The following is a 25,272-nucleotide window of genomic DNA, read 5'->3' on the forward strand; positions in this document are numbered from 1 at the left end:
GGTATTGCGCCGTCCCAACCTTCGCTCTCTCTCTCCCGCTACTCTCTCCTCTTCCATCCTATCATCTCTTCCCTCTGCTCAAACCTTCTCCAACCTATCTCCTGATTCTGCCTCCTCAACCCTCCTCTCCTCCCTCTCTGCATCCTTTGATTTCCTCTGTCCCCTATCCTCCAGGCCGGCTCGGTCCTCCCCTCCTGCTCCGTGGCTCGACGACTCACTGCGAGCTCACAGAACAGGGCTCCGGGCAGCCGAGCGGAAATGGAGGAAAACTCGCCTCCCTGCGGACCTGGCATCCTTTCACTCCCTCCTCTCTACATTTTCCTCTTCTGTCTCTGCTGCTAAAGCCACTTTCTACCACTCTAAACTCCAAGCATCTGCCTCTAACCCTAGGAAGCTCTTTGGTACCTTCTCCTCCCTCCTGAATCCTCCTCCCCCTCCCCCCCCCCCCCCTCCCTCTCTGCGGATGACTTCGTCAACCATTTTGAAAAGAAGGTTGACGACATCCGATCCTCGTTTGCTAAGTCAAACGACACTGCTGGTCCTGCTCACACTGCCCTACCCTGTGCTTTGACCTCTTTCTCCCCTCTCTCTCCAGATGAAATCTTGCGTCTTGTGACGGCCGGCCGCCCAACAACCTGCCCACTTGACCCTATCCCCTCCTCTCTTCTCCAGACCATTTCCGGAGACCTTCTCCCCTACCTCACCTCGCTCATCAACTCATCCTTGACCGCTGGCTACGTCCCTTCCGTCTTCAAGAGAGCGAGAGTTGCACCCCTTCTGAAAAAACCTACACTCGATCCCTCCGATGTCAACAACTACAGACCAGTATCCCTTCTTTCCTTTCTCTCCAAAACTCTTGAACGCGCCGTCCTTGGCCAGCTCTCTTGCTATCTCTCTCAGAATGACCTTCTTGATCCTAATCAGTCAGGTTTCAAGACTGGGCATTCAACTGAGACTGCTCTTCTCTGTGTCACGGAGGCTCTCCACACTGCTAAAGCTAACTCTCTCTCCTCTGCTCTCATCCTTCTAGACCTATCTGCTGCCTTTGATACCGTGAACCATCAGATCCTCCTCTCCACCCTCTCCGAGCTGGGCATCTCCGGCGCCGCCCACGCTTGGATTGCGTCCTACCTGACAGGTCGCTCCTACCAGGTGGCGTGGCGAGAATCTGTCTCCGCACCATGTGCTCTCACCACTGGTGTCCCCCAGGGCTCTGTTCTTGGCCCACTCCTATTCTCGCTATACACCAAGTCACTTGGCTCTGTCATATCCTCACATGGTCTCTCATATCATTGCTATGCAGATGACACACAATTAATCTTCTCCTTTCCCCCTTCTGACAACCAGGTGGCGAATCGCATCTCTGCATGTCTGGCAGACATATCAGTGTGGATGACGGATCACCACCTCAAGCTGAACCTCGGCAAGACGGAGCTGCTCTTCCTCCCGGGGAAGGACTGCCCGTTCCATGATCTCGCCATCACGGTTGACAACTCCCTTGTGTCCTCCTCCCAGAGTGCTAAGAGCCTTGGCGTGACCCTGGACAACACCCTGTCGTTCTCCACCAACATCAAGGCGGTGACCCGATCCTGTAGGTTCATGCTCTACAACATTCGCAGAGTACGACCCTGCCTCACACAGGAAGCGGCGCAGGTCCTAATCCAGGCACTTGTCATCTCCCGTCTGGATTATTGCAACTCGCTGTTGGCTGGGCTCCCTGCCTGTGCCATTAAACCCCTACAACTCATCCAGAACGCCGCAGCCCGTCTGGTGTTCAACCTTCCCAAGTTCTCTCACGTCACCCCGCTCCTCCGCTCTCTCCACTGGCTTCCAGTCGAAGCTCGCATCCGCTACAAGACCATGGTGCTTGCCTACGGAGCTGTGAGGGGAACGGCACCTCCGTACCTTCAGGCTCTGATCAGGCCCTACACCCAAACAAGGGCACTCCGTTCATCCACCTCTGGCCTGCTCGCCTCCCTACCTCTGAGGAAGCACAGTTCCCGCTCAGCCCAGTCAAAACTGTTCGCTGCTCTGGCACCCCAATGGTGGAACAAGCTCCCTCACGACGCCAGGACAGCGGAGTCAATCACCACCTTCCGGAGACACCTGAAACCCCACCTCTTCAAGGAATACCTGGGATAGGATAAAGTAATCCTTCTAACCCCCCCCCTTAAAAGATTTAGATGCACTATTGTAAAGTGGTTGTTCCACTGGATATTATAAGGTGAATGCACCAATTTGTAAGTCGCTCTGGATAAGAGCGTCTGCTAAATGACTTAAATGTAAATGTTATTAGATACTTTGTAGTCATGTTGGGCGAGTTGGAACCGGTGTATTTCAGAATCAAACGGCAAATAAATTGTCATTTTTGGGACATAAAGAAGGACTTTATCGAACAAAACAACCATTCATTGTGTAACTGAGACATTTGGGATTGCAAAAAGATAAAGATCTTCAAAGGTAAGCATTTTATTTTATTGCTATTTCTGACTTTCATTATGCATCTGTTTGGTTGGAAAATGTTTTTCATAGTTTTGTATGCGGGGCGCTGTCCTCAGATAATCGTAAGGTATGCTTGTGCCGTAAAGTATTTTTGAAATCGGACAAAGCGGCTGGATTAACAAGAAGTTTATATTTTAAATGATGTAAGACACTTGTATCGTCATGAATGTTTAATATTACTTAGTTTGTATTTTGAATTTCGTGCTCTGCATTTTACCGGATGTTGTCAAATCTATCCCGTTAACGGGATTCGAGCGTTAAGGGGTCCCTAAGAGGTTAAAAGGCTAATTGATCATTAGATAACCCTTTTGCAACTTTGTTAGCACAGCTGAAAACTGTTATGATTATGATGGTAATAATGCTTCATGACAGTGTCATAAAGTGTATTTTCTACAAGTTACTTAAAATATGATGAAAAAAACATGACTGGAAATATTTCAATACAACAACAACAAAGGATTTAAGAAACAAACTTTCAAACGAAAGGAAACTACTTGGCAGGGAAAAACTAACTTGAATAAATCTGGGGTTTGACACTTATGTAGGTGTCATAACGAGCCGTACAAGAACGCAATATAAGTCACAACAGGGATAAATATATGGGTCATAACAGTGTTATGACAAGTTATGTCAGCTGTTATGACATATGACATGGTTATGCCCGTGTCATAAAGTGTTATGACACTGGATGCCAAGTAAAGTGTTACCATTATTTAATTCAAAGTCATTCTCTAATCTCTATAGAACTGCTGCATATCCTGTCTAACAAAATCCCTATTTTGTAGTTCTTCAAAGTAAATAAGGCATACTTTTATGACTGCTGAATAAATAACAACTATCAATCACTCAGATCATGTATTTTCAGGTAGAGATACCTTGCGAAGCAACATCAGCTCTCTATATCACCCCATGATCGCACATTCTTCTGTCTCTTCCGTAGCAGGTGTAAAAGAAACACAGACCGGGCAAGTAGATGCACAATGTATTATGGTCAATGTAGTTAATTACCACGTTTTATGCGCTAAACTATGTAGAATATTGGCCTGTTGGAAACTACAACTCCCTACTACATCGCACAGTTCAGGCTGGATCTGATTTATCTCTAGAGAAACTGCAATGTGCACATTGAGCTCTTTGTTTAGTGTTGCAGTGATTTCACATGCTATAGTAGCTGACGTGTAAAGTGTTGAGTCATCTGTATACATAGACACACAGGCTTTACTCAGAGCCAGTGGCAGGTCATTAGTAAAGATTGAAAAAAGTAAAGGGGCCTAGACTTCTGCCCTAGAGAATGCCTGATTTTACCTGGATTATGTTGAGAGAGGCAACCATTAAAGAACACCCTCTGTGTTCTGTTAGACAGGTAAGTCTTGATCCATGATATAGCCATACCATATACGTTTTTCCAGCAGCATACTATGATCGATAATGTCAAAAGCCGCACTGAAGTGTAACAAAACAGCTCAAACAATATTTGTATTATCAATTTTTCTCAGCCAATCATCAGTCATTTGTGAAAGTCATGTTAATTTATTTACTGTAAAATAGCATTGTATCTGGTCAAACACAATTTTTTCCAAAAGTTTACTAACATTTGGTAACAGGCTGGTTGGTCAGCTATTTGAGTCAGTAAAGGGTGCTTTTCTATTCATGGGTAGCGGAATGACCTTTGCTCCCCTCCAGGCCTGAGAGCAAACACTTTTTTTAAAACTTAGATTAAAGAGATGGCAAATAGGAGTGGCAATATCGTCCACTATCATCCTGTCATTTTCTATCCAAGTTGTCAGACCCAGGTGGCTTGTCATTGTTGATAGACAATGGGGTGGCAGGGTAGCCTAGTGGTTAGAGCTTTGGACTAGTAACCGAAAGGTTGCAAGTTTGAAACCCTGAGCTGACAAGGTACAAATCTGTCGTTCTGCCCCTGAACAAGGCAGTTAACCCACTGTTCCTAGGCTGTCATTGAAAATACGAATTTGTTCTTAACTGACTTGCCTAGTTAAATAGACAAACAATCATTTTTCACCTCTTCCACACTCACTTTATGGAATTCAAAATTACAAGGCTTGTCTTTCATAATTTGGTCAGTTATACTTGGATGTGTAGGTTAGGTGTTTGTTGCTGGCATGTCATGCCTAAATTTGCTAATCTTGTAATCTTGTAGTGGGTTTTGTGATGAATGAGCCATCTAAATCAATGAATGATGGAGCTGCCTTTTTGCCCAAATTGTAAATTAAGGTGCTCCAAAGTTTTTTACTATCATTCTTTGTATAATTTATCTTTGTTTCATAGTACTTTGGGGAATAAAAAACATTATGACATTAATTAAACCAATGTGTGAAATTCCACAATTATATCAAATTATGAACCTCTAAACCTAGATTGTCAATGTGTAAAATATAAACTTTCTTAGCCCAGTGCTAAGCTTAATGAGTATTCAAATTAGATTACAATGGAACTCCGTGATCGGCTGGCTCTGAAAAGCTGATGCTAAGAACTCTCTTAGCCCAGGGCTAAGTGCAGAGTTAAACAGGTTATAGATTCAGGACAGTAAAATACATCTTGATAACTAAGACTAAGTCGTTGGTACCCATGCACCATACTGTAAAAGATGACACTGGTTAAATCTGATATAGAACTGGGCTGCTTTGCAAAGGGAATTTAATCCATATCAAACTGCCATTATTGCCCATCTCCCTTCCCACGTCAACCGTTCTAGACTCTAGTCTCTGCTCCCAATAGCACTATAGGTTCTCTACCTCCATAATGACCTTGAACTTTGAGCTCTGTCAGCATCTGCTCTTCCCTTTTGCTTTATGCATGTTTGACCGAATGCACAAACACATAGTCATTCATTTTTCAAGCCCTAGCAAGTGGGGGCAGACAAACTCAATACCTATGGAGTTTATGATACTCTTTACAGTTACAATTACTTTAGAAATGAAACTTTAGAAAAAGAGCTGGCCCAGCAGTGTTGTGGAAGTGGATCCAGGGACCTATCCAGACACTTCACAGATTCTTCATGAAAATGCTTAACGTGACACTTGGATCAATAGGCAAGTGAGCAACCACACAAACCATAGTATACAGCAGCTCTGAAGCTGAAATGACCAAAGCATTCCTTCATTTACTCTTGTGCATACCTCATCTCTTGAGCAGATCTTTACAGTCCCACCATAACAGTCTGAATGACAACTGACCCCTGGCGCTCAAACAATGACTAAAAGGCTAACTTTACAATGATGCATTGCATATTTGCTTGGTAAAGGGTGACATTTGCATTAGAAAGGGACTAGTTTAAACAATGCCTGCAGTTTGTGTGTGTGTCCAATGCACTTAGGGACAGGAGCCACCCACATTGAGAGGATGGGAGAATAGGGAAATCACCTCAGTCTCTGACAGAGACAGCACTTAACTTAATTCATTACTCCATGACTGCACAGGACATATGGACTTCACCAATAGATTAATGACAGAGGTCATGCAAAGTAAAATGCAAAAAGTGGACTATGAACCCACACACACACACCTTTTCCATACAAATAATGTGTGGATCATGTCAAAGAAATGTACAAAACATATGGCAATAAGCTCACCCAAACGTAAATATGCTTGTAGGGTCCGTCTTGCCATTTCGTGTAACCTAATATAATCTAATAATAGGTTTGGTGACTGAGCCGTACATAATAGAAAATGATTTTTCTTGAATAGATTGGGGAATGGCTGCATCCTCTAGCATACTGTATACTAGCCTACCTCTTGTAATTGTTCCAACTCCTGCTTCAGCGTCTCCTGCTCCGATTCCAAATCGGCATACTGCTGCTTCAAAGTCTGGTTCTCTTCCAACACAACAAGACCGCATTCTGCCGCCCTGATTTTCTCTCTGTTCGCATCCGCAAGTTCCTGGGTGAGCCGCTCGACCACCGCCCGGTACTGATCCACTGTCTCCCCGCATCCTCCACCGGCAGCCATCGCCCTCTCTCCCTGTCTCCAGTTCGCCGTCCGCGCGTTGGATAGCCTACACAGAGGCGGAGGCTGGAGGATGCTGAAACAACCGCCGCGGAACCCACCCCCTATTAAATCTGGGGAAGCCAGGTGTAATAGGCTATTGCAGAACAGCACCAAAATAAATGATGTTTCTATCAGTGGAGGATTATTGCTATTAGCCTACTTCAACAGTGTTCGTAGCCTAATGATAAATGCCATTAGAGTATCTCTTCGTCAATTCTTTAAGATAATTTTTGCTTATTCACTGGGCACAGGACGCCATCTCTCGATTATTATGAGGTAAAGTGGTCCACGAAGTTGCTTCCATCCGCTCTCCCGTGACGTCATTACACGTCGGCGCATCTCCAATACTGTGTGCTTGCAGCCCAATAGTGTACTACTGCACCCAGCAATATGTTCCTGCAACCCATTGTTTCCTTCATTACCGCCCCCCAATAACCACATCTTCATGCTTGTGCTACACTTTTGAAAAGGGAAATGAAAGTATTATCTGAGTTTCTTCGCCCCTGCCAGCTGTGTACTCTTTGCTAGCTAGCGAGGGCAAAACAAGTAGACAGTGTCCTTAGCTCCAGCCTGCCGAACAACAGGGAAAACAGTGCCCAACGGGCTGGGGCGAATGACACTGTATACCGGTCGCCCCCGTCTCCCACTAGTACAGCAGGCGGAAGGCTGGAGCGACACTGTGCGTTAAATAACTAACTAGCTTGCTAGTTAGTGACACTGTGTGCTAGCTTGCTAGTTAGCTAGCACACAGTGTCGCTCCTGTCTTCTGTCAAAGACCCCAGCCACAGACGGTGCCACGTCTAGGACAAAAAGGCTTCTCAACAGTTTTTACTTCCAAGCCATAAGACTCCTGAACAGGTAATCAAATGGCTACCCGGACTATTTGCATTGTGTTTCCTCCCCCAACCCCTCTTTTTACGCTGTTGCTACTCTCTGTTTATCATATATGCACAGTCACTTTAACCATATCATATGTACATACTACCTCAATTGGCCCGACCAACCAGCGCTCCCGCACATTGGCTAACCGGGCTATCTGCATTGTGTCCCGCCACCCGCCAACCCCTCTCTACGCTACTGCTACTCTCTGTTCATCATATATGCATAGTCACTTTAACCATATGTACATACTACCTCAATCAGCCTGACTAACCGGTGTCTGTGTGTAGCCTCGCCACTGTATATAGCCTGTCTTTTTACTGTTGTTTTATTTCTTTACTTACCTATTGTTCACCTAACACCTTTTTTGCATTATTGGTTAGAGCCTGTAAGTAAGCATTTCACTGTGAAGTCTACACCTGTTGTATTCGGCACGTGACAAATAAACTTTAATTTGATTTGACAGGCGGGGCCCAAGGACACTGTCTACTGATTACCCCCGCCTCCTGCTAGCACATCAAGTGGGAGACTGGGGCAACAACGTGTGCTAACTAGCTAGCTTGCTGGTTAGTGACACCGTGTGCTAGTTAGCTAGCACACGGTGTCGCCCCTGCCCTGCTGTGTACCTGTGAAAACTATGCTGACAGGCAGGGCCCAAGGACACAGTCTACCAGTCGCCACCGCCTCCCGCTACCACAGCAGGCGGGAGCGACACCGTGTGCAAACTAGCTAGCTTGCTAGTTAGCTAGCTGGCACATGGTGTTGCCCCACCTCCTGCCTGTTGTGTACCAGAGAAAAACATGCCCGACAGACGGGGGCAAAGGACACCAGTGTCGACCCCGCCTACCGCTAGCTACTCCAATACAGAGCAGCGCCCCAATTACACCCTTCTCCATCTATTAATGCTGAGAAAATAGAATATATTGTCTGGATCATTTTTCATACCTGAGGGATTCCTCAAGAAACCCAGACAAAAAAATAAAAATAAGGGGGTACCTGTAGCCCAATATGTCGACCAGAGTATGAGCGAGTCGAAAGGAAAGTAGTGGGTGTGTGGAAAGGAATGTGTGTGTTAAAAGCGGTCTGCTATAGGTTAGACGGCTTTGATTGAGCAGTGTTGTTTTTTTCCACAACCTTACCGTACTGTTGAACATAACATACTCTAGGTGCATATCAAAGTTCCAGAGTGGGATCTCTGCTAGTTTTAAAGTTATGTTCCATTTTACCAAGAAATTGGCATAGCAGTCAATGTAACCAATGCTATATATATATATATATACTAGATGACTAAAAGGCGCAGTTTTGAAGCCCCCGCGCCTCCATCTTGGCACTCCCCCACCGTTGCAAAAAATATTGCTTGCTTACAAATTGGATTTGAAATCTAAAAGTGGCAGAGATCCCACCCTGGAACTTTGATCGGCCTGTATAGTATATTATGTTCAACAATTTACTGAACATTTATCCATATACATTTTTTGATATTTTCAATATTCATGTTTATTTTTGTCAATATTCATAAATTCATGTAATTAAAGGTTATTGAAATCAAAATACTATTACAGAGCAAGCAGTAAAGCGTTATATGACACCAATGTTTGCTTTATAGCACCTACAGATGCAACACTATGGACTCTTAAAGGAGGCCTGGGTAAGGCCAAAATGTCATGAATATGCTTTTAGATACAACTGTCAAATATATAACAACAATCCTTCCTCCAATTGATTATTCTATGAATTACATTTCATGAAAGTACCCAAAATAATGGTATTGTTTTGTCTGGGTTTCGTGAGGAATTACTAGCCGGAAAAGATCAGAATTTGGAAATATAAACAAATGTAGGCAATTATTATCCTTAGAAATGATAGAGACTGAATATATTATCTTTAAAAATAGATAGACTACTGGATTCAATAGCCTATCACTGTCAATAGTTGAGCTTAATGTGTAGAAATGGCCAAACCATATAGGCCCATGTACAGTAATTGGCGTTAAGTTGTATTACTTTAGGACAATAATTAAAATGTGAAAATAATTGCATTAGGCTAAATACATTAAATTCAAATAAAAAAGAAACCGAGTCATTTGAACTGGATTGGGTATAGGTTACAGTAATTGCACTCAATATTGTAAACTACTGGAGGATACAGGAACATCCCTGGAACATCCCACGGCCAGTAAGGAGCTTAGCTTAATTTATTGGTAAGGATAGTGCTTGCTTCAGGCTTATACATGGTTGTTGACCTTGGTGTTGCAAACACAAGTGACAAAGGCAACAGGTCGAAACTAGATTCCATCCGTATCGCAGAAGTATCGTGTTATAGTTTGGCTGAAATTGAAAGGCAATGTTCCTGCTTTCGCAGAGACTGCATACACAAGCTGCGTATTGTCATCTCAATCGGAAATTACCTTTACATTTTAATGCAATACGGATTGATTTCAGCCCTTAAGGTGGGTCTTTTCTGACCTACTTTGTAAGAATAAACACCTGTCTGGATGTGTCTGTGATGAGGTATGTAGGGCTACAAGGACATGTTGGACAAATCCAAAGTGGCACCATTTTGGCCCCATATAGTGCATTACTTTTGACCAAGCCATGGTTTCTCCTGTTGTCTCATACAGCTAAAAAGCTAAAAAAAAGGCACCCAAATAATGTTTTTCCCGCAACTGCAGTCACATACTCATTGAGCAATTATTACAAGAAGAGGGGAAAGCAGCACAACCTGATGAGTATAGTATTTTGCTAAACTATTTTGAAGTGGAATAAATGCTGCACTTATTAACAATGACTAACACAGTTCCAGTCATAATAGAAGATTGTAATAAATACTGTAGGCTACCATTTTCCAACCAGATTCTTTGCCACTATCATCTATCCCAGTGGTCTTCAAATTTTTTGACCCCCTACCCCCAAAAAAGAGTGGTATACAACTTGTGACCCCCGCACAAGCACAATCACGTGTGTGCACACTCAAAACGTGTGCACAATCACTGCGCAAATGTAGCCTGTCATTTAATACACCCATAAACAGGGATCCATTTTCTAAACTCAAGATAGGCTATAAAAGAAATGGTGTTTTACAACTGCATTTGTAGCTTAAAGTTAGTAATGTTGGCAGTCAATATCAACTAGGGATATATATATATATATATACACTGCTCAAAAAAATAAAGGGAACACTAAAATAACACATCCTAGGTCTGAATGAATGAAATAATCTTATTAAATACTTTTTTCTTTACATAGTTGAATGTGCTGACAACAAAATCACACAAAAATAATCAATGGAAATCCAATTTATCAACCCATGGAGGTCTGGATTTGGAGTCACACTCAAAATTAAAGTGGAAAACCACACTACAGGCTGATCCAACTTTGATGTAATGTCCTTAAAACAAGTCAAAATGAGGCTCAGTAGTGTGTGTGGCCTCCACGTGCCTGTATGACCTCCCTACAATGCCTGGGCATGCTCCTGATGAGGTGGCGGATGGTCTCCTGAGGGATCTCCTCCCAGACCTGGACTAAAGCATCCGCCAACTCCTGGACAGTCTGTGGTGCAACGTGGCGTTGGTGGATGGAGCGAGACATGATGTCCCAGATGTGCTCAATTGTATTTAGGTCTGGGGAACGGGCGGGCCAGTCCATAGCATCAATGCCTTCCTCTTGCAGGAACTGCTGACACACTCCAGCCACATGAGGTCTAGCATTGTCTTGCATTAGGAGGAACCCAGGGCCAACCGCACCAGCATATGGTCTCACAAGGGGTCTGAGGATCTCATCTCGGTACCTAATGGCAGTCAGGCTACCTCTGGCGAGCACATGGAGGGTTGTGCGGCCCCCCAAAGAAATACCACCCCACACCATGACTGACCCACCGCCAAACCGGTCATGCTGGAGGATGTTGCAGGCAGCAGAACGCTCTCCACGGCGTCTCCAGACTCTGTCACGTCTGTCACATGTGCTCAGTGTGAACCTGCTTTCATCTGTGAAAAGCACAGGGCGCCATTGGCGAATTGGCCAATCTTGGTGTTCTCTGGCAAATGCCAAACGTCCTGCACGGTGTTGGGCTGTAAGACTCCGTCTCATGCTACCACTAGAGTGAAAGCACCGACAGCATTCAAAAGTGACCAAAACATCAGCCAGGAAGCATAGGAACTGAGAAGTGGTCTGTGGTCACCACCTGCAGAACCACTCCTTTATTGGGGGTGTCTTGCTAATTGCCTATAATTTCCACCTGTTGTCTATTCCATTTGCACAACAGCATGTGAAATTTATTGTCAATCAGTGTTGCTTCCTAAGTGGACAGTTTGATTTCACAGAAGTGTGATTGACTTGGAGTTACATTGTGTTGTTTAAGTGTTCCCTTTATTTTTTTGAAGAGTATATATATACTTCTCTGGAGTCATAGGCCTAATTGTAGCAGAGGTTGTAAGTAGTGGCGATTTTAGCATGTAAAGCTTGGTGGTGCAAACAAACAAAAAAATATGTCAGCAAAGACACTACACAACACAATACAACACTAAACAATACATGAATTGCACTGTAACAGTGACAAACAAACTGTTAGGGCCGACATAAAGCTGTCCCAACAGCAGAGTCCCAACAGCAGTCCCAGCACCTTACTAGGGTTGCACATTTTGGGGAATATTCAGAGGTGGAAACGTTCTGTGGGAATTAACGGGAATATAAGGGAATTAACGGGAATATATGGGAATTAACGGAAATATATGCAAATTAATATTAATACCATTTAAATGTAAATGTTTTTTGCATTGGATATATTTACCATATTATATGGAGAGAGAAATATAAACCTTTCACCTTATCATAACTAGACATAATTGCAAATGATTAAATCCTTCCATTAGAAATAAAAAAAAACGATTTAGTTACGAACTTGACCTTTAATTAAATGAGATGACTCTTCACATGGGATGATTTCACTGAACAACAAAACAAAGGGAATATTGAATGATCCCAAAAGATCCATCTCATCTCCCGAAAACGTTTTCAACATACATCTGTAAAATGATAGTCTAGAAACTAAAGCTTTGATTGTCTTCCTCACAGGCTTCCATGTCTTCTCCCTGGACCTCCTCAATGTCCACCTCTTGAACATCAGACTCTGAGGCCTCATCTTCACTGTCACTTTCCAACCTTGTTGAGGATGGCTCAAATTTGCCCAGATGGCCACTCATTTTTCAACCCTTGTATTGGTCAGCCTGTTTCGTGCTTTGGTGTGTGTATTCCCAAACAAGGACCAGTTGCACTCTGAGGCGGCTGATGTTGGCAGGATTTGGAGGATGACGGAGGCAACCGGGGAAAGAGCCTCATATCCACAAAATCCCTTCCACCAGGTGGCTGATGAGACATGTTAGCACGACTGCCATATTGCATCTCCATCCCAAAGCCCTTGCATGGATTTGAACTTTGCCAGACTGCCAAGAACCTTTCCCTCATCCATGCCAAGGTGGCGAGACATGGTAGTGAAGACACCATAGGTCTTGTTGATCTCTGCACCAGACAGGATGCTCTTGCCAGCATACTTGGGGTCCAACATGTGCACTGCGGTGTGTATGTGCTTCAGGCAGAAGTCTTCACGCTTTTTGATGTATTTCAGAACTGTGGTTTCCTCTGCTTGGAGCAACAGTGAAGTGGGCAGGGCAGTACAGATTTATTTTCTTACATCTGCAAGCAGAGTCTGAACATCAGACAGGATGGCATTGTCTCCCTCAATCCGTGCAATGGCTACTGCTATAGGTTTCAGGAGTTTAACACTGCTTAACACTCTCTCCCAAAATGCATAATCTAGGAGGATCCTCTTGATGGGACTGTCCATACCCAACAGGTGTTGCTGGGCAGCTTCAATGTGGTGCTCTTATTCTTATCACTTTGCTCGGTGAGGTAGATTGCTGCTATAACTTGATGACCCTTCACATACCTAACCATTTCCTTGGCTCTCTTGTAGAGTTGTTTTCAGTGCTATGAAGTCCTTAAGGAGCAGATTCAATGCATGAGCAGCACAGCCAGTGGGTGTGATGTGAGGGTAGGACCTCCACTTTAGACCAAGCAGTCTTCATGTTCGCAGCATTGTCTGTCACCAGTGAAAATACCTTCTGTGGTCCAAGGTCATTTTTTAAATTTTTTATTTCACCTTTATTTAACCAGGTAGGCCAGTTGAGAGCAGGTTCTCATTAACAACTGCGACCTGGCACTGCCTTCAGCTAATCTGCAATGTAGAGACCGGTGTGTCTGTCCCTTGTGTCTGTGCTCTTGTAGAATACTGGTTGAGGTGTGGAGATGATGTAGTTAATTATTCCTTGCCCACGAACATTCGACCACCCATCAGAGATAATTGCAATACAGTCTGCTTTCTCTATGATTTGCTTGACCTGCACTTCAACTCTGTTGAACTCTGCATCCAGCAAATGAGTAGATAAAGCATGTCTGGTTGGAGAGGTGTATGCTGGGCGAAGAACATTCAGAAATCTCTTCCAATACACATTGCCTGTGAGCATCAGAGGTGAACCAGTTGCATACACAGCTTGAGCAAGACATTCATCAACCTTTTTCTGACTACGTTTCTCTATTGAGTCAAAAAAACTTCTGATTCCAGGAGGACCATGAGCTGTTGCTGGATTTTTTTGTTGTTGTTATTCTGTCTCTCACTGTTCAAATAAACCTACCATTAAAATTATAGACTGATCATTTCTTTGTCAGTGGGCAAACGTACAAAATCAGCAGGGGATCAAATACTTTTTCCCTCACTGTAATCAATATAAGTATTTGTTTACATTTTGTACATTTTGAAATGTACAGCGACAGAATTCAGAACATGGGCCATTCTTACAGTGTTATTCCTGTACACCAAGGTCAAGAGAGGGGGGAGGGGTCCTCCAGAGGATTTTTTTTTTAAATTTTACCTTTATTTAAGTAGGCAAGTCAGTTAAGAACAAATTCTTATTTTCAATGACGGCCTAGGAACTAGTTAACTGCCTTGTTCAGGGGCAGAACGACAGATTTTTACCTTGTCAGCTCAGGGATTCGATCTTGTAACCTTTCGGTTACCAGTCCAACGCTCTAACCACTAGGCTAACTGCATCTGGCAGGACGCCCAGAGTATGTTCTTTAAGTTAAGATAGAGACAGAGCCAGTCACACGTGGGAACCGATCCAATGAATCATGTTTATGTAGGATTAGATAGCAGTATATGAGGTTCTATGTAAGGAACGCCCTTTTAGAGTTCACTTCAAACCGACACTTATGCATCTAAATTTGACTGTGACCTCTCCAGCTTGCTGACAATAAAGAGTGATTCATTTAATATTGACTTTGAGTGTCCTGTGTAAGAATTTCCACAACAGCATATTAGCAGACAATGAAAGTTCTTACAATATTTGATGATTACATTTCTCTAAAACAGGTTACAGGCTACATGTGCCCCACCAAATTCAGAACAGTAGGTGAAATTAAGACTGGAAAATATACCAAATTATTAGGGTGAGACACATGGGCTACTAACAGCTTACAACGAAATAAACACTTAGTATTACTTTCTTAGCTACAGTATATACACTGCTCAAAAAAATAAAGGGAACACTTAAACAACACAATGTAACTCCAAGTCAATCACACTTCTGTGAAATCAAACTGTCCACTTAGGAAGCAACACTGATTGACAATAAATTTCACATGCTGTTGTGCAAATGGAATAGACAACAGGTGGAAATTATAGGCAATTAGCAAGACACCCCCAATAAAGGAGTGGTTCTGCAGGTGGTGACCACAGACCACTTCTCAGTTCCTATGCTTCCTGGCTGATGTTTTGGTCACTTTTGAATGCTGTCGGTGCTTTCACTCTAGTGGTAGCATGAGACGGAGTCTACAACCCACACAAGTGGCTCAGGTAGTGCAGCTCATCCAAGATGGCACATCAATGCGAGCTGTGGCAAGAAGGTTTGCTGTGTCTGTCAGCGTAGTGTCCAGAGCATGGAGGCGCTACCAGGAGACAGGCCAGTACATCAGGACACGTGGAGGAGGCCGTAGGAGGGCAACAGCCCAGCAGCAGGACCGCTACCTCCGCCTTTGTGCAAGGAGGAGCAGGAGGAGCACTGCCAGAGCCCTGCAAAATGACCTCCAGCAGGCCACAAATGTGCATGTGTCTGCTCAAACGATCAGAAACAGACTCCATGAGGGTGGTATGAGGGCCCGACGTCCACAGGTGGGGGTTGTGCTTACAGCCCAACACCGTGCAGGACGTTTGGCATTTGCCAGAGAACACCAAGATTGGCAAATTCGCCACTGGCGCCCTGTGCTCTTCACAGATGAAAGCAGGTTCACACGGAGCACATGTGACAGACGTGACAGTCTGGAGACGCCGTGGAGAACCTTCTGCTGCCTGCAACATCCTCCAGCATGACCGGTTTGGCGGTGGGTCAGTCATGGTGTGGGGTGGCATTTCTTTGGGGGGCCGCACAGCCCTCCATGTGCTCACCAGAGGTAGCCTGACTGCCATTAGGTACCAAGATGAGATCCTCAGACCTCTTGTGAGACCATATGCTGGTGCGGTTGGCCCTGGGTTCCTCCTAATGCAAGACAATGCTAGACCTCATGTGGCTGGAGTGTGTCAGCAGTTCCTGCAAGAGGAAGGCATTGATGCTATGGACTGGCCTGCCCGTTCCCCAGACCTGAATCCAATTGAGCACATCTGGGACATCATGTCTCGCTCCATCCACCAACGCCACGTTGCACCACAGACTGTCCAGGAGTTGGCGGATGCTTTTGTCCAGGTCTGGGAGGAGATCCCTCAGGAGACCATCCGCCACCTCATCAGGAGCATGCCCAGGCGTTGTAGGGAGGTCATACAGGCACGTGGAGGCCACACACACTACTGAGCCTCATTTTGACTTGTTTTAAGGACATTACATCAAAGTTGGATCAGCCTGTAGTGTGGTTTTCCACTTTAATTTTGAGTGTGACTCCAAATCCAGACCTCCATGGGTTGATAAATTGGATTTCCATTGATTATTTTTGTGTGATTTTGTTGTCAGCACATTCAACTATGTAAAGAAAAAAGTATTTAATAAGATTATTTCTTTCATTCAGATCTAGGATGTGTTGTTTAAGTGTTCCCTTTATTTTTTTGAGCAGTATATATCCCCCTGGCATATCACATAATTTATGCAGCAGCACACAAGACATTTTTGTACCCACCTTGTTGTGCTGTGCTCACTTGAACAGGAAGGCGGCGCATCGGGCCTTCATGGGCAAATTTTGTCATCAAACTTTGTCATCACAGTGGCATTCTCTGGATTTATGGTGCTTTCAAGACAACTGGGAACTCTGTAAAAAACAAGGTTGAATCATGATGACATCAGTGATCTTCAGTTCGTAGCTCTAGAAAGATGCCAGAGTTCCCGACTTACAATTCCGAGTTGGATGACAGTTCATAACGTATTTTGCCAGTCGGAGATCGTTTTTTCCCGAGTTCCCATTTGTCTTGAACTCACTGAAGTCAGATTTCCCAGTTCCGAGTTAACAGTTGTTTATAGCGCGGCAGAAATCCTGCTGGATTGACAGCATGGCCAATGCTGAATGTTTATCATTTTAAGCATGGAAAAGAGACCCTTAAACGCAGAATTGGGACCACACACCCACTCCACTGAATAGCAGGCCACTGATTCCTTCCAAACCACTCATTGCTGAATTTGCGATTTCCAACTTGTTGTGTAATGTTTATGTCCAATGGCCGATGAGCACCGATATGTTTTATCTATAATTTCTCTTTATTATTTCTCTTTATATGAACATTACCAACCCCTACACTTCGTATTTTCCGCTGTCTGCCCCACCACCACAGAAAGCACTGAGCTATGCTGCAACACCTGCATTTTGGAGCTGCCTTACTCAAGAAAGCAAAAAAGGGACCATGTTTGTATGGAGGCTTTATTAACTCTTATAATATATTTTTTTACATTGTTTGCAAACTGATATGTGACACGTATTAATACCAAAATAACATGCAAAACAGGCAACCCCCTCGCCCCCAAAAAAGGTGGGGCTCAAAACAGGCACCTGCCCTGAATGACGGGGTCGCCACTGGTTGTAGGATCGGATGGAAAGCATGTTCTGTCTGCACCGCACCATCACTTTGTAGTGCAGTCTGCCTGCAGAGTGCTCGTTGTCAGACGGCTAGCCCTGTTCGTCCTCACAAATATCGTAGTAAATTCCACAGAATATCTTCATCCCATAATATTGAAGGCAGTGTAATGTTACAGCTGCTTTAGTCATATACTGTAGCCAGTAGCCACCCAAACTAGACCTATCTGAAATATGAAAATGATCAATCAAATCACCAGGTAGCCTTTGTTCTGGCAAAGATGAGTCAGTAGTAGATTGCTAAACTGCATTTTATATGGGATGATAAATGAAGGCCTAGTTGGTTTTTCCCAGGTGAAACTGGAGGAAATTAAACAAGTTATTTCTGGTCACTAATCTCGATATGCACGCCCGTCTTTTTGCGCCAATGCTGCTTATTGGTCAACAATCAAGATGAGCAACTTTTTGGTTCTGAAGCATTGATGAGAATTTAACGACAACTTGTTGGCAGTGGGTTCAGAACAACAATGAAAAAAAATTATAAAAAAAAAAAACATTTTGGGAGAAATTATACCACCACTGAAAAAAGAGGCACTTTGGAGACTGGAAAGGCAAAGTGGCATGTGGAAGGGCAAAGTGGCATGTGGAAGGGCAAAGTGGCATGTGCTCTGCAAAGGTAGAGCCCTATCTGTGCACGTTCCTGCTACATGAGCTATATTCAGGAGCATGTGTTACGACACCGAGAGCAGCACAGGCAGATAAGGTAGGGATGAAATGTTGAGATGACGATACACACACACACACACACACACACACACACACACACACACACACACACACACACACACACACACACACACACACACACACACACACACACACACAGATGTCAAAACTAGACATTCACTATGTTGATTGCAGGTCTGATTCTGACTTATCTTGGTTCAACAGTTAATTGTCTGAGAGAGGGCAAAAAAACGTGTCACTCTCAAGGCTGTTATCATCTTACACTCTCTTACCTTCCATGTAGGAAAAAAGTTTACATAAATACCATGAAAAAACTGTCACTCGCTTAGCTTCCATGAAGAGTTACGAATAGGTCCTATATGCAACTCTACATGGAAGCTAAGGGAGTGACAGTTTTTTCAGGATATTTACAGTACTTTCGGAAAGTATTCAGACCCCTTGACTTATTCTAAAATTTATTAAATATTTTTTCCCTCATCAATCCCCATAATGACAAAGCAAAAACAGGTTTTTAGAAATGTTTGCTAATTTCTAAAATAAAAAAATCACATTTACATAAGTATTCAGACCCTTTACTCAGTACTTTGTTGAAGAACCTTTGGCAGCGATTACGGCATTGAGTCTTCTTGGAGTTCTGTCAGAGTGACCATCGGGATCTATGGACATCTCCCTGACCAAGGCCCTTTTCACCCGATTGCTCAGTTTGAACAGGCGGCCAGCTCTAGGAAGAGTCTTGGGGGTTCCAAACTACTTCCATTTATGAGTGATGGAGGCCACTGTGTTATTGGGGATCTTCAATGCTGCAGAAATGTTTTGGTACCCTTCCCCAGATCTGTGCCTCGACACAATCCTGTCTCGGAGCTCTACGGACAATTCCTTCGACCTCATGGCTTGGTTTTTGCTCTGACATGCACTGTCAACTGTGGGACGTTATAAAGACAGGCATGTGCCTTTCCAAATCATGTCCAATCAATTGATTTAACCACAGGTAGACTTCAATCAAGTTGTAGAAACATCTCAAGGATGATCAATGGAAACAGGATGCGCCTGAGCTCAATTTCGAGTCTCATAACAAAGGGTCTGAATACTTATATAAATAAGGTATTTCAGTTTTTAAATGTTTTATTTGCAAACATTTCTCAAACCTGTTTTCACTTTGTTATTATTGGGTATTGTGTGTAGATTGCTGAGGATTTTTTTAGTATTTAATCCATTTTAGAATAAGGCTGTAATGTAACAAAATGTGGAAAAATTCAAGGAGTCTGAATACTTTCCGAGGCACAGTATGTAAAACTTTTTTCATACATGGAAGGTAAGAGAGTGTAATTTGATAATAGTATATATAGATATATATATCTATATCTATATAGATATCTATATCTATATAGATATATATATCTATATATACAGGACCACTCAAAAGTTTGGACACACTCATTCAAGGGGTTTTCTTTATTTTTACTGTTTTCTACATTGTAGAATAACAGTGAAAACATAATTATACAATGACACATATGGAATCATGTAGTAACCAAAAAAGTGTTAAACAAATCAAAATATATTTTAGATTATTCAAAGCAGCCACCCTTTGCCTTGATGACAGTTTTGCACACATGTATAAAATAGTAAAAATAAAGAATAACCCTTGAATGAGTAGGTGTGTCCATACTTTTGACTGATACTGCATATTCTCAGTTATGAAAAGTGTCTTGATACATTCTTGAGAATAACATGCAAATGTGCTATAGACAATGTGAGTGTTATTCATTTGTTACTCATTTAACTTTCTACATCCACCTTTACTTGACTAATTGGTGCATTAGCATTGTGCTATATTATTAGGTATTAGGTAAGTGCTAAATAAGATTCATGTTTTCCCTTCATATATTTTATGGTCATTTAGCAGACAAGTTTACTCCAAAGTGTATTATACAGTGAACTCATTTATGAGGTTGCAAGCCATATGCTCCAACCTTCTGCGCTATTAGAACCATATATATTAAAACACAACCGCACATGTGGACACTGCATTTCAAATCATCGCGAATGACACAACAAAAAGTTTATATTGTGTCTACATTTTGTAAGTTGGGGTCAAAAATACACTGAACAAAAAAATAAAAGCAACATGCAACAATTGCAAAGATTTGACTGAGTTACAGTTCATATAAGGAAATCAGTCAATTGAAATAAATTGAGTAGGCCCTAATCTATGGATTTCACATGACTGGGAATACAGATATGCATCTGTTGGTCACAGATACCTTAAAAAAGGATAGGTGCGTAGATCAGAAAACCAGTCAGTATCTCATGTGTATCATGCAGCTCGGCACATCTTCTTCTCAGGCTGTTGATTGTGGCCTGTGGAAAGTTGTCCCACTCATCTTCAATGGCTGTGCGAAGTTGATGGATATTGGCAGGAACTGGAACATGCTGTTGTACACATCAATCCAGAGCATTCCAAACAGGCTCAATCGGTGACATGTCTGGTGAGTATGCAGGCCATGGAAAAACTGGGACTTTTTCAGCCTCCAGGAATTGTGTAGAGATCCTTGTGACATGGGGCCGTGCATTATCATGCTGAAACATGAGGTGATGGAGGCAGATGAAGGGCATGACAATGGGCCTCAAGATCTTGTCACAGTATCTCTGTGCATTCAAATGTCATCGATAAAATGCAATTGTGTTCGTTGTCTGTAGCTTATGTCTGCCCATACCAGAACACCACCGCCACCATGGGGCACTCTGTTCACAACGTTGACATCAGCAAACCGCTCACCAACACAATGCCATACACGCCGTCTGCCATCTGCCCGGTACAGTTGAAACCAGGATTCTTCCGTGAAGAGCACACTTCTCCAGTGTGTCAGTGGCCATTGTATCGGTTATGACACTGAACTGCAGTCAGGTCAAGACCCTGGTGAGGATGACGAGCACGCAGATGAGCTTCCCTGATACGGTTTCTGACAGTTTGTGCAGAAATTCTTCGGTTGTGCAAACCCACAGTTTCATCAGCTGTCCGGATGTCTGGTCTCAGACCTTCCCTCATGTAAAGAAGCCGGATGTGGAGGTCATGGGTTGGCTTGAGGCCAGTTGAATGTAAAGCCAAATTCTCTAAAACGACATTGGAGGCAGCTTATGACAGAGAAATTAACATTAAGTTATCCGGCAAAAGTTTTGGTGGACATTCCTGTAGTCAGCATGCCAATTGCACGTTCCTTCAAAACTTGAGAAATCTGTGGCATTGTGTTGTGAGAAAACTGCACATTTTAATGTGGCCTTTTATTGTCCCCAGCACAAGGTGCATCTGTGTAATGATCATGCTGTTTTATCAGCTTCTTGATATGCCACACCTGTCAGGTGGATGGATTATCTTGGCAAAGGAGAAAGGCTCACTAACAGGGATGTAAACAAATTTGTGCACACAATTTGAGAGAAATACACTTTTTGTGTGTCTGGAAAATTTCCGGGATCTTTTATTTCAGCTCATGAAACATGAGTCCAACACTTTACATGTTGTGTTCATAGTTTTTGTTCAGTGTAGTTGAAATTCTTGAAAATGTAGTTCTCCAAATTCCACATCTGACCTGTCAATAACCCTAGCTCAATTTAAGATAAGGAGAGCCATATTTCAATATAACAATAAACCCGTAGAAAAAAAGGAGGGAAGTGCTCTTACCAGCTTCATGTTAGGAAAAGTACATGTACACATGTATTTATACCTGTACATCAAAGAAGTCCTACTATCTTACAGGGACTATCTCACGTTGGTATGAATGATTCGGGGTACAGGCGCAAGAATGCGTAACAGGGTTTTTATTTTACCCAAATTACGGTGTGCCGTGTAAAGGCACGGGGACGAAGACTAAGCAAACACGTACACAAAACACAGGGTTGAAAACCAAACAAAAGAGCGAGGAGTACATCGAATAAATACACTCCCGCACAATGATTAACACACAAGACGAGACCCGTAATCATCTGCGCAATCCACAAGGGCACGAAAGCCCAAAACACACAGCACAGGTACTCACACGCACCGACGGACATTGTAACAATAATCGACAGCACCATGGTGAACAAAGGGCACATATATACAAATACAATCAGTGGGAATAGGGGCCAGGTGTGCGCAATGAAAGTTCCAGAGGGATCCGTGACAGTGTACAGGAACTGTTCTTAACATCAATTTACACAATATTTTCAGAACCACAGCCACATGAGAAATACAGCCACAGCACAAATGTAGTCAATATGAATTAGATGTATTACTGTATTTATTTATGTATGTATATTTGTGTATTGACAATATCATTATAGAATTCCAGTCAACATATATGTATGAGTGGAGAGTGACTGATAGAAAACACAAACATCTCATTCACTTTACTAAGCCATATTGTTGTATCTATGAGAGAAAATGCTCAATGATCAATTCATTCATCATTTTCAACAGCTTCTGAGATAGTAGCACCATGACACCATCATCATGGACACAGATGACAAAATACACCCTATTTACAAAGCTTTGAAGATGAATTTATTTTGTGTTCATTATGTGTCAAATAAGAGTGACTCTTGGGATGGAGTATAAATGTCGGGTCCAGAGGGAGCTCAGGGGATGATGATGCAGGTGTGACAACATGGGTAGAAAAGGCTGGAATGGAACCCCCCCGGAGTGGAGCTTTTGTAGTTGTTGGTACGGCCCATACCATGATGATGAGGCATTCAATGGAAACTGAGAGATAGCCTCTTCAACCTGTTTTGTCATCGAAACAAATGAGATGATCATGCTATTACTGTCTCAAGCATGACTCATGTATTGTATCTATCTGACAGGATATTTGGCCCTTGCTGGTTTGTTTACATAAAACTATAGACTCACCTCATAAAGAAACCCAGGTTTGGATATAGGTGTCTGGTCTCCGGCCATCATTTCTAAGTCCCTTAGCGTCTCAGTCTTCCTCCATTTGGCTCTGCGGTTCTGGAACCAAATCTGAAGATATCAGCAAATGAGTTGACAGCAAAGGCATTTTTTTGTGTTTTTCAATTGATAACAAAACATTTATGTAAGCAGCTGATAAGGACTGTTTCTGTTTTCACCTGATAGCAAACATGGATAACAGTGATAACTCAAGATTTAAACAAATTATAGCTATGGAGCTCAAGTGGTGGGGTGATGAATAAAGTGAAGTGTTTGATTCTCACTCAGATTTATATTGTAATATTTATTTGGAAATATTTGTTGAGCGTTCAATCAATTTCAAATGTACTCATGTAAAAGCTCATAGATATATTTCATGAGCATGTCACAGGTGTTTGGTGCTACCGTACCTGTACTCTTCCCTCAGTGAGCTGCAGACGAGAGGCCAGCTTATCCCGTATGTGGACATCAGGATAGTGGGTCTCCAGGAACACCTTCTCCAGCTCCTCCACCTGACTTGGAGGGAAGCTGATCCTGGTCTGCCTTCTCCTCCTCTGCACTGTTGCACACCAAACACAAGCAAAAATGTCTTTATTATCATCATCATGATTATCATCAGCATTATCATCATCTGTCTTCGTAATCATCCTCATCATCATGATTATCATCAAAACTGCCTTTTTTTTGTAATGTCGTTCATCCTCAGATATAATTCCCCTTGATGATTACAGCAATATTGACTGTGTGGTAAATCTCACCATGAGGGTGACAGCCGTTCCTCTCCCACTGGGCTCTTCCTTGGTCCTGGCCCTCCTCTCGCCCTGCTCTCTCCTGAAGACTACTATCCTTACTGTGGATGCTGGAGTCCCCACTGTGGTCTGGGGAGATGCGGTCAATGTGACACTCTCTAGGGGGTAGTTTTGTGACTGCTGTGTTTTGGTCAGATGAAGTGTGGTCATCTTTCCAGTCAGTGACGATGTGCACATGTCGTGGCAGCACCCTGTTATGACCAGTTCCTACTGTGGACAGAAAAAAAGGCACGATATTGATTATCTTTGTCCTTAAAATATCTCCAAGAACTATTAGCCGAACTCAGAATATGTTACTGTAAAAGATGATACACATAATGCAAGTGTACACACATTACACTTTTGCAGAGTTGAGACAGCATTAGCCGTTTGCCATCCAACCCCTTTGCTTTATTGTAATGTGTACTCCCTAAAATGGGCCCACCCATCATAGTAACGTAAGTCAAAGTCAATTGAACACACACATTACCTGTATATACCTGCTGGTTTGGGCATTCTTCATTTTGTCTGTTAACAGACCATCTACCTAGCCCCTCTCGCCTCTCTTCTCCCACTCTGGTTGGTTTCCTCAGGATCTCCTCGATTGGTTTCCTCAGGATCTCCTCGATGGAGTGGGACAGTTTTTTGGGAGGGCTTGGGGCCTCCTCACTCGCGGTAATGTCCACTCCCCTATCCAAAGTGAGCTGTCTATGTGAGCTGTCCTCTCTCCACCGTTTTTTTGGTCCGTGCACCGTCACTTGCATGCTTCCCTTTTTTAAACCCTTTGCACTTATAGGCTCCTGATGCATGTTCTTGCCCTATTCCTCTCTTCAAAGCACCCAACTCCCTTTTTCTCTTCCTCTGTCGCTATTTCCTTCTTTCTGTCAGGTAAAGGGAGTAACCTAGTTGTCCTCCTCCTTTGTTCCTCGTCAAGCAGATTGTGTTTGGCCAGCATCATATGATCATTAAGAGGAGGAGTAAAGTTTACTGGGTAATGATGCCTTTCTTGGTAATCCACGAACACTAATCAGTGTCCATGTTTCACTGAGCTGATATCCCAGCTACAATTTACCTTGTGACACCTTTTATATTTGACTACTTATTGTATGTTTTACTACCAGTGCAGTTCTGAACGGACATACCAATAATTTGTTATCGTTATCTAAATTAGGAATACTATCTATATCTGAAGGTATATTTGATAATTAATGGTTGCATATTTATAATAAATGCAATCAATGTAATGTTTTGAAACTTGAGTAAAGAAATTCTTCTGTTAGTACGTATCATGTTGCAAGTATCACCGCTCCTCCTTGTCTACAGGTTT

The 25,272-nt window shown here is 43.0% G+C and overlaps 2 protein-coding genes and 2 long non-coding RNA genes across 8 annotated transcripts in view; 2 read left to right on the top strand and 2 right to left on the bottom strand.

Moving 5' to 3' along the window:
* The window catches only part of bicd1a (BICD cargo adaptor 1a), a 115,420-nt gene extending 108,558 nt beyond the window's left edge, over nt 1-6,862 (bottom strand). For all 3 annotated transcript variants that reach the window (XM_014147939.3, XM_014147940.3, XM_014147937.3), the window contains exon 1: nt 6,256-6,862. In XM_014147939.3, the coding sequence (XP_014003414.1) occupies nt 6,256-6,471 (216 nt within the window). In that variant the 5' untranslated portion in view covers nt 6,472-6,862. The remainder of the gene's footprint in view (nt 1-6,255) is intronic.
* LOC145861084 (uncharacterized) lies at nt 3,498-14,718 on the top strand. Its single transcript, XR_014380855.1, has 2 exons — nt 3,498-3,865; nt 12,459-14,718. It is a non-coding gene; the product is annotated as an uncharacterized LOC145861084 (long non-coding RNA).
* On the top strand, nt 6,912-8,945 carry LOC123727793 (uncharacterized). Its single transcript, XR_006759681.2, has 2 exons — nt 6,912-7,368; nt 7,856-8,945. It is a non-coding gene; the product is annotated as an uncharacterized LOC123727793 (long non-coding RNA).
* Nucleotides 14,719-22,488: 7,770 nt separating the features above from the next.
* On the bottom strand, nt 22,489-24,905 carry LOC106573273 (uncharacterized). 3 transcript variants are annotated; one of them, XM_045696997.2, is made up of 5 exons: nt 24,436-24,905; nt 23,916-24,173; nt 23,568-23,716; nt 23,119-23,229; nt 22,489-22,992 (listed from the first exon to the last, which is right to left on the bottom strand). In XM_045696997.2, exons 1-5 carry the CDS (start codon nt 24,752-24,754, stop codon nt 22,795-22,797), a joined length of 1,035 nt encoding a protein of 344 aa, XP_045552953.1. In that variant the 5' UTR covers nt 24,755-24,905; the 3' UTR covers nt 22,489-22,794. The 3 variants fall into 3 exon arrangements, with proteins under 3 accessions (XP_045552953.1, XP_014003657.1, XP_014003656.1); XM_014148182.3 differs by having other exon boundaries at nt 23,119-23,217; nt 23,916-24,176; nt 24,436-24,902; XM_014148181.3 differs by having other exon boundaries at nt 23,916-24,176; nt 24,436-24,900.
* Between the last annotated feature and the right edge of the window lie 367 nt (nt 24,906-25,272).

This window comes from Salmo salar, chromosome 16 (assembly GCF_965601325.2).
Source record: "Salmo salar chromosome 16, fSalSal1, whole genome shotgun sequence".
Classification (NCBI taxonomy): Eukaryota; Metazoa; Chordata; class Actinopteri; order Salmoniformes; family Salmonidae; genus Salmo; species Salmo salar.